An 8,476-nucleotide genomic window follows, 5' to 3' on the forward strand; every position below is an offset into this window, starting at 1 on the left:
TGAACATCATTTCCCAGGAAATGGTAGTAGTTGATACGGCAAAGGGCCACGTGATTCAAGGGTTGATATGCTGTTATCAAAATGCAGATTTCAGGATCATATATCTTCCTCATACTACATGCAACAATTAAAGCTATTTTCTTGTTCCAGAATTGAGACATGTCGTATAATAAATGCCTAAACCCGGAGTGGCCCAGGCCTTGTCGTTGTTTCTTTCACGCGTTTATACACTCTGTTGGCACTCAATCACAATCGAACAAGAACAATGTCTATCAGCTCTCAAGAGATATTATCCAAGTTCTGGTTCAACTACTGTGGCAGAAAATCAGAAAACGTTCTTTCGATCTTCCCCCCCGAGCTCCATGAGTACTTGCTTGCCGACATCGCCGTTCCCTGTCGATTGCCTAGTGCAACATATGATGCTGCAGCCCAAAAATGTCAAGATGATGTACAGGCCATCGTCAGGGAGTGCATGCGCACCAACAACAAATTCAGTGATCCGGAATTCGATATTGATCGAGACTTCTCTTCGAACGATGATAACTGCCTTTTTGGCATTATAAGAGACGACGTAGACTTGGGTGACCGCCCCGGCTCTGTTCATAGGGTACCGTGGATCTTCGAGAATCCGCAATTTGTATCAAACGGTTTTAACTCGGACATAAAACAAGGAAATAGCAAGAATTGTTGGTGGCTCGCAGGTCTGGCTGCTGTAAGTCGTCGGAAGGACCTGTTAGAAAGGATCTGTGTGGCCCGTGATGAGAATTGCGGTGTTTACGGATTTGTTTTCTATCGAGATGGTGAATGGATCTCTACTGTTGTGGATGATAATCTTTACCTGTGTGAAAAGGATATCAGTAGTGACATATATGATACTACAGGGAGGATGTCATTAACCTATAGGAAGCATAAACAGACAGGCTCTGATGCTCTTTTCTTTGCAAAATGTGGAGGCACTGATGAGACATGGTTACCACTACTAGAGAAAGCGGTAAGTAGCCCTCAAAACAGGTCTATTGATCTAATATAACTCTACTCCCTAGTTCGCTAAAGTTCATGGTGATTACGCGGCACTTGACAGTGGCTGGGCGGGTACGGCAGTTGAAGACCTCACTGGTGGTGTCACCACTGTCATTAGAGGTGATATGCTTCTCTGTAAAGAGCGGCTTTGGTGCGAACTTCTTGCAATAGGGGAGGGAAACCTTCTCTTCAGTCTTTCTACTGGCAGTCAAGGTGATGGCTATAGAAATGGCCTTGCTTTGAGGCATGACTACACTGTGCTTGATGCTATTCAGGTAGAAGACGAGCTTGGAGACACAGTTTCCCTGGTCAAGATCCGGTATGTCTATATTTGAGACCATTTACTATGCTGTACTGACTCGGTAGTAATCCATGGGGTCAGAGGTGCCCAAGTGGTTATGGAGATTGGGTTGGTGCATGGTCTGATGGCTCTGAAAGCTGGACCCCTTTCATGATGAAGAAATTGCAGCACAAATTCGGAGATGATGGCACGTTTTGGATGTCGTTTCAAGATATGTTAGACAACTTCCATTGTATCTATAAGACTCGCCTCTTCGATCAACAGTGGACGATAACACAACAGTGGATAAATGTGAGCGTCCCCTGGCTAGGAGATTATTTAAAAAAGAGGTTTATCCTGAAACTCCCACAAGATGGAATGGTAGTTCTGGTTCTTTCTCAGGTATGTTCAATCGAAATGCTGCTACTGGCCCACTTACAGTGAGATACTAGCTAGATGACCGGTACTTCCAAGATCTTAGAGGCGAATATGAATTCACGATTCACTTTGCCTTGAGATTACTGGGAAAGAGAACGCCCATCTGCCAAGTGCAGCCCGTCCATCACTTGGATACACGGTCTGTAAATTGCGAACTCACCCTTGAGGCTGGGACATATGAAATCATACCTAAGATTGTGGCAGAACGAGACGAATTGTACATGCCTGTCGAGAAAATGGTATGTCTTGCAGCATATATGAACCCTGCCAAGCTCAGACAAGCTGGAAGATCATATGACCTCGCACACGCCAAGGCAGGAGAGATTGATGGCGGAAATCTTATAACCACCGCAGCAGGGAAAGATCCTACATTCATGCAAGTCCTGCCTACTAGATTGAAAAAGGATCTATCAGGCTCATATCCTAAAATTATGAGACATGACACCGAGTCCAAGCCTGCGTCTGAGTCTGGCTCTGATACCGAGTCTGACTCTGATACGGCTACTGACACCACGACAGACTGGGACACCAAGCACACGTGGAGTCCGTCATGTGTTATTGGCCTACGTGTTTTAGCGCGGTTCGGAGGCGTCGAAATCAGAGTTACCGACGATTAGTGATGTTCAATGACCAGAAGAGGTAGTGCTATTGATTGGCTGGCCCAGATACATCGACACCCTATGGATTTATCCGGGAAGTGCGTCGCGGATTCGTTAGAGTCCCTTCTCAATATTTAAGTAGCCCTTGTTTTCCAAACCAAATTGTAAGGCAGTTCGACTTATTCTTGTTGACCTTAATGCTTCTTATATACCTGCTTTGATAGCCTGAAGCGATGAGTCTGCCGTATCTGTTGCGGAAATTAGAGATCAGCGACGATGATGAGTTCAACTTTCTCTCATGCCTCGTCACTAAAGCCGTTGACGAATACCATGAAGCCGGCCACAGTCAAGATCTCGAATTGGCAATTGCATGTGCTCGGAGGCTCGTTGATATTACCGCGAAAGACGGCCCAGAGTGGGCAGAACAAGCGGCAAACCTTGGGACCGTGCTGATTTATCGGTATGAACGAAACGGCACAATCAACGACTTGGAGGAAGCGACAACTGTGGCCCGGCAAGCAGTCGCGGCAACACCTGATAACCATGACGACTTTCCGAGCTGGGTAAGCAATCTAGGAATAATATACAACCATCGATTCGAATTCACTGGGTCGATATGGGACTTGGAGCACGCAATTGGGCTATTCCGTCAAGCTATCGTGGCATCTTCACGAGAACAACCTGACTTTGCTGTTTGGGCAAACAACTTGGCCTACTTGCTCTGCGTTCTGTATGAGAAAACAAGCAGCCCGCAGGACATTGATGAAGCAATACATTTTGCCCAAGAAGCTGTGCTTGCGACATCCGAACGAGATCCGGGCTACGTAGCCCGGATCTACAATCTGGGTCTTGCATTTGATCTCCGATATCAACAGACTGGCAGCACACAAGATCTATTACAAGCCATTCTCAGTCTCCGACAAGCAGTTAGCGCCGCGGGACATACAGACACATGCTGGTTGGGAAAGTTGGATAATTTGATGGATCAACTAGATAGTTCATTTCCGATCCAATTTAGTTAACTTCAAGACGAGTAATACGAAAGCAGCTGAAAAATATCATGTTGTTCCATGAATATATTCGGATTATGCTCCATTTACTCACTGAGCCAAGCCAAGCCGTCCTGTAGACTTGGCCTTCTGCAAGAAGATGATATCTTACCAGAAGATCAGTTGGAGTCTGCTCTGACAGATCCATAGACTGAAGCGGGCAGCTCAAGACAAACTAGATGGGCATGGTTGGATTTGAGCCAGTCGTGCTGATCTCAAGAACCATGGAGATCGTGCTCAGGGACTCACAGATCATGATCAAGCGTGGATTGGTGAGACTATGAGGGGGTTGGCGTATAAGCCATTGTTGTTTGGCTGGCTACTAGAGTGTGTCGATAGAATGTCGTCTGGCTCCTTGTCAAGCGCTTGAGGGGTGAACATAAAACGTCTGCCTACGGGGCTTTTGGTGAAAATCGTTATTATTGGGTGATCTATCTGGGTGCCGGAGTGTGTCTATCTACTCCATTAGATCTCGGAGTGTACGTTTTCCCAACCTACACCAAGGTGAACTAATAAGCATATGCATCTGATATACAGGCTACAAGTCTTTGCCTCGGCTTCCACTTAATTGCGCCATGAAGATCGGGGCCTTGTGTACACACCTCTCCAATTAAGGGATCCCTTCCAGCTCATGATAAACGCGCTCTTCCCATTTACCTCAGGAATATGGTTGATCCTGTCATTTAATGCTGTCGCAAACAGCCGCTTTTTTTCTTCGTACACGCAGTACTGCTTCTTTCATATCCTTACTGAACTCCCTGATTCCCACACAATTTTCCAAGGATCCAAGAAAGCTACACAGCTCCAAGCTCAAGCAGTGCCGCATGATGTATCGTACCGTTACGTTACACGATACTCCCAAGTGGCGGCGAGATAACAAGTACATCCTCACCGGCTATCGTCTAGAAGCAGACTATCTACAAGCCGTTAAAAGCCTTACTTTCTTGCATAATGAGACCTGCAACATATATACCCATTTAGTCAGCGCTATACTTCTGCCCTTCTTAGCAACCTCTATTCTCCGAACTATCTATATGAGAACTGATTTTACTATGTTTAGTATCTTCTTCTGTTCTGCTGAGAGCTGCCTGATTTTCAGCACTATGTACCATCTTATTGGAAGTCACTTCTGGCACCAAATGGATTTACTAGGGATTATTCTTATTACTATTGGCACCTTTATCCCTGGGATCTATTATATCTTTAACTGCAATCCAATTCTACAGAAGATTCATTGGACTATTGTTTGATACCCAGCCGATTTAAGTATACCCTTAATTTCAACTAACCGGGTCATTAGGTTATATTTTGGGGATCTATTCTAGTATCTCTTGTCTCTATACCTAAGTTTGGGACATTGCAGTGGCGTAATATCAGAGTTACTGCCTATATAGCATTTGGTGCATCTGCTTTTATCCCTTTACTACATGGTATGCAGATCTATGGGTTAGATTATATGCTTAAATATTCGGGTTTGAAATGGTATCTTATTGAACTCCTTCTATATGGAGTTGGCTGCGCCCTTTATACAGTATGTGTCTCTCTCCCTCAACACTTCTATCTCTAACCTGAGAGTGTAGTTTCGAATCCCTGAGTGTTTTGCGCCAGGCTATTTTGATATCTGGTTCAACTCACATCAGATCTTCCATGTATCGATTTCATGTGCTATATGCATACATATACTTGCACTGATGCAGGCTTATACAGCATACAGTACACTGGATATATGTCTGGGGGCGTAGAGTTATACATAGTCAAATATATTCTGTGAGATTCATCATTAGCCCTCTCTTCCCTTGTGCATGGCGGTGTTCTCTGGAATACAGGTCTTCCGCGGGTCAATGTTTGCCACAGTCTCGTGAGAAGTTCATATTGACTAAGTAGAGGTAGGTATTATACTAGTCTAGACGTCGCGACTACTGTAAGTGCTTTATTTTCTCATTCCTTGCACTTTCCCCCTCCTGAATGTGCGGGCAAACTTCGTCATACGGCGGTGGGCGGCCTTTCTTCTCGAGCCGGCAAGAACACCATGGCCCCCCATTATGTAGGTTATGGGACTGATCCCATCTCAGGCATGCAATAACCCCCGTTATATTCCACTTGGACATATCCTCATGTAAAGCTACCACTTTTATGTGAGACAGAAAGTCATGTATGTCTTTGTGGGTATAACTCGCCTTGCGAGCTCGAGCTTTACCAAGGAAGTCTAGAATATCCTCAGGGGCAAGTACTTCCCTTTCTTTAAAAGCGACCGGATTGCCTCTGTCATCTAACACTCTAGGCCTTCCCCAAAGCCATGCATGCGCAAGAAGTGACACTAGCAGTCGACGCCGAGCATTCTGCAGTCTTTGTTCTTCCTTTGAGGCTTTAGATGGGGAAAAGAGGTTTGTCAGAAATAGAGAAACTTTCTGCGCATGCACTTTAAAGGATCCTTCTTTGATCACTTTATGTGAGAAAGAGCCATCCTCATTTAAGAATATCGTTGAATCATCAACCCATTGTTGACTTGACTTGATATTCTGTAGTGCTTTGAGCCATTTGAGAGCAGAGTCCCTTATTGTCTCAGGGCCAAAGTAGACAGGCGCACAGAGCCTTCGATTGGGAGGCATTTCCTGCAACGAGCCAGGCACAGAAAAGTGGTAGGATGTGTTAATGTAAAGAATCAAGTTGAGCGAGGCTATAATCTACCTCTTCAGCGATTTATGACTTGGCTATTTATGCTCGAAGGGGCAGGCTTTTGCTGTTCTTGAGGAAAATGGCCTTGGTTCACACTAAGACAGTGTCCAGATAGATAGCACAAGATCGCCGACAAGGATGGCGTGCGCAAGCATCATTGGTAGGTACACCTATAATAACTCAGGACAGATAAGGCGCTGATTGGGGAGTGCACAAAGTAACGAACGACTGGCGTGGGCATCGGCGCGTAAAGCTCATTGGTGGGTGTCGCTGGTGTGTCCGTGAAATAGGAAAGACACCTCCTCCCGTCGCTTTATCAAATCACCCAGGGTATATCAAAGGCCTTTCCGAGGGTCGCGTCCCGCTCAGCACTACGGAGTACGTGCATTGAAGTTCGCCATGCTCGTATGTACTCTACCCTCCCCATCATCCTCGCTTCAAAGGGCCATTATTGATGGCCAGGGGAATGACGATGTCAGATTTTCTCCGGATAAGAGGTAAAGTTCAACTCTGTATTATTGTTGAGTCAGTTCAACTGATAGTAGCATTAAGCCGTGCATATCGCTTCATTCCTCCAGCTTTTGGTCTTCAACACCGCCGCTTCAAGTTCCAATCCCCGGCGGAAATTGAGGGAGACGACCTCAAAAAGAAGCTTAACTCAGGTTATCATCTCTGCTCGCCGCCTTGTGCACGCCCAGGCTCAAATTCCACCCAGAAGACGTCCCTAAGCCATAAACATGAGCCGACTGGCTGTCAGAAACGTAATAAATATAAGGCACCAGGTTTCTTGTGTAAATGTTGCCCAAAGAGGCGCAAGAGGTTCAGTACGCTCAAGGAACTCATGTAAGTCAGGTCTGTATATTATATTGGCATCTGATTGACGACTAGTAACCATGAAAACGATACCCAGCACGAGTGTTCGTTTTGTGGAAGCCGCTTTAAAAACAAGAACGAAGCCAAGCGTCACGAAAATTCGCTCCATATACGCCGCAGCTCATGGTCTTGCTCAGCGATCTCTGAGTATCATCATGCGTTTTACGTTTCACTATACCGTCCTGAAGACACTGATATTTGTGGCTTCTGTGGGGATGAATTTACACGGGAAGGGCCGAGTCTCGGTGATATTGAGATTGAACACTTACAGCAGGTTCATAAGATTGGGGAATGCAACAGTTCTAAAAGATTCTACCGCATCGATCACTTCCAACAGCATCTCAATCATTTTCATGCAGGCAGGATTGGAGAATGGACCACTATGCTGGAGAACAGCTGTATGCAGATGGCTTGAAAAGAGTAGAACTACCCATAGGAGCTGGGTCTATGAGCGTTGCGCCTTCTGAATTAGAGGATGGTGACCTATTCACTCGTATGAAGGACCACGGGCCGTTCGGAATCCTGCCCAGAACACTAGAAACGCAAAACAAGATGCATTACCTCAAATTTTAACTCCAAAGCCCGTTGCGTGAGCTGTGTTCAGATGAAGAAACAATAGATAAAAACTACATAACAAAACTCAGGGTCCGAACCTTGATAGAACTATCATCTGATGATACAATGATAACCTCAGGGTCTCTCACTTCTACCATGGCCGGAGGAATAAAGGGATCAAGAGTTTCCACGGAAGCCTCTTCCTCCTTTACAGCTAACAGCTCTTCTCAGTTATATGCTTCTTGCTCTAATTTTCACAGTTCTTCATCTCCTATATTGGAGAATGAACGATCTTCATTCCCAGCTGCGTCTTCTTTTCCTGAGGGGGGATTTCCCTCTCCCTTCCCTGAAGCCTCTCGTTGGGAGTTGAAACGGGTTACGTACTGCAGGACCAACTGAAGCCATGTATAATCAACACCCCAAAGGGCACCAAAAGCATCAAAAATCCCGATGCCCAGCTTCTCTATGGCCCGATCACGCTCATGTTCAGCTGCAGCTGAGGCTGCAAGTTCGTTAAATTCTAGGGCACACTTCTCGACCGAGTCCCAGAATGCCCGGTGTTGGTCAATGGTCCGTAGAGGGGGCGGAAACAATTGCCAATTTGACGCGAGCGACGCTGACTCCGAACTGTTCGACTGTTCGAGAATTGGTTGGCTCATTTTGTAGATTTAGTCAGGTAGGCACGTCGTTGTCTCACAAAGAGATGGCTGCTAAAGTATCTGCAATACCAGTGGCAGGGCAGGCAATAGTATGCTTGATAACCGCCTGAGTGATGCGTCTCTGAGTGTAAGAAACAGGGCATTTGATGACAGGCAGAAAACGACGGGTTGGTGTAGGCCCGCGCCTTTTGAAGACAAATGTGATGAAAAGAAAGGAGCGAGAGTGAAATTTGAAGCGCAGTGGTTTGTCCTTTTATCTAGCAGCCTGACATTGTGCACACCATAAACAGACTAGCCCGTAACACAAGAAAGAAGGGGGGGGGGTGG

At 45.8% G+C, this 8,476-nt stretch overlaps 6 protein-coding genes across 6 annotated transcripts; 4 read left to right on the forward strand and 2 right to left on the reverse strand.

The window, feature by feature from the left end:
- Positions 1-265: 265 nt before the first annotated feature.
- Positions 266-2,355, forward strand: FVEG_15990 (hypothetical protein; the record flags this gene model as incomplete). Its single annotated transcript, XM_018905218.1, has 4 exons — positions 266-991; positions 1,044-1,339; positions 1,387-1,702; positions 1,753-2,355. The coding sequence occupies 4 exons, from the start codon at positions 266-268 to the stop codon at positions 2,353-2,355; spliced, it is 1,941 nt and encodes a 646-aa protein (XP_018752756.1).
- A 125-nt stretch (positions 2,356-2,480) lies between these two features.
- FVEG_15991 (hypothetical protein) lies at positions 2,481-3,412 on the forward strand. Its single transcript, XM_018905219.1, has one exon. It carries the CDS (start codon positions 2,571-2,573, stop codon positions 3,357-3,359), a length of 789 nt encoding a protein of 262 aa, XP_018752757.1. The 5' UTR covers positions 2,481-2,570; the 3' UTR covers positions 3,360-3,412.
- A 605-nt stretch (positions 3,413-4,017) lies between these two features.
- Positions 4,018-4,911, forward strand: FVEG_07001 (hypothetical protein; the record flags this gene model as incomplete). Its single annotated transcript, XM_018895487.1, has 2 exons — positions 4,018-4,630; positions 4,687-4,911. The coding sequence occupies one exon, from the start codon at positions 4,018-4,020 to the stop codon at positions 4,261-4,263; it is 246 nt and encodes an 81-aa protein (XP_018752758.1). The 3' UTR covers positions 4,264-4,630; positions 4,687-4,911.
- A 304-nt stretch (positions 4,912-5,215) lies between these two features.
- Positions 5,216-6,077, reverse strand: FVEG_15992 (hypothetical protein). The gene has a single exon (XM_018905220.1). The coding sequence runs from the start codon at positions 5,993-5,995 to the stop codon at positions 5,303-5,305; it is 693 nt and encodes a 230-aa protein (XP_018752759.1). The 5' UTR covers positions 5,996-6,077; the 3' UTR covers positions 5,216-5,302.
- Positions 6,078-6,443: 366 nt separating this feature from the next.
- Positions 6,444-7,499, forward strand: FVEG_07002 (hypothetical protein). Its single transcript, XM_018895488.1, has 3 exons — positions 6,444-6,559; positions 6,615-6,905; positions 6,973-7,499. The coding sequence occupies exons 1-3, from the start codon at positions 6,462-6,464 to the stop codon at positions 7,400-7,402; spliced, it is 819 nt and encodes a 272-aa protein (XP_018752760.1). The 5' UTR covers positions 6,444-6,461; the 3' UTR covers positions 7,403-7,499.
- Positions 7,500-7,744: 245 nt separating this feature from the next.
- Positions 7,745-8,149, reverse strand: FVEG_15993 (hypothetical protein; the record flags this gene model as incomplete). The annotated part of the gene is made up of 1 exon (XM_018905221.1): positions 7,745-8,149. The coding sequence occupies one exon, from the start codon at positions 8,147-8,149 to the stop codon at positions 7,745-7,747; it is 405 nt and encodes a 134-aa protein (XP_018752761.1).
- Between the last annotated feature and the right edge of the window lie 327 nt (positions 8,150-8,476).

The sequence above is a fragment of the Fusarium verticillioides genome, chromosome 7 (genome assembly GCF_000149555.1).
Source record: "Fusarium verticillioides 7600 chromosome 7, whole genome shotgun sequence".
NCBI classification, from domain to species: domain Eukaryota; kingdom Fungi; phylum Ascomycota; class Sordariomycetes; order Hypocreales; family Nectriaceae; genus Fusarium; species Fusarium verticillioides.

Bases quoted from the DNA above. Each gene is read 5' to 3' on its own strand.
- FVEG_15991 (XM_018905219.1), top strand. From the start codon at position 2,571: ATGAGTCTGCCGTATCTGTTGCGGAAATTAGAGATCAGCGACGATGAT.
- FVEG_15992 (XM_018905220.1), bottom strand. From the start codon at position 5,995: ATGCCTCCCAATCGAAGGCTCTGTGCGCCTGTCTACTTTGGCCCTGAG.
- FVEG_07002 (XM_018895488.1), top strand. From the start codon at position 6,462: ATGCTCGTATGTACTCTACCCTCCCCATCATCCTCGCTTCAAAGGGCC. The intron at 6,560-6,614 runs GTAAAGTTCAAC...AGTAGCATTAAG, and splicing joins AGATTTTCTCCGGATAAGAG to CCGTGCATATCGCTTCATTC. The intron at 6,906-6,972 runs GTAAGTCAGGTC...AACGATACCCAG, and splicing joins AGTACGCTCAAGGAACTCAT to CACGAGTGTTCGTTTTGTGG.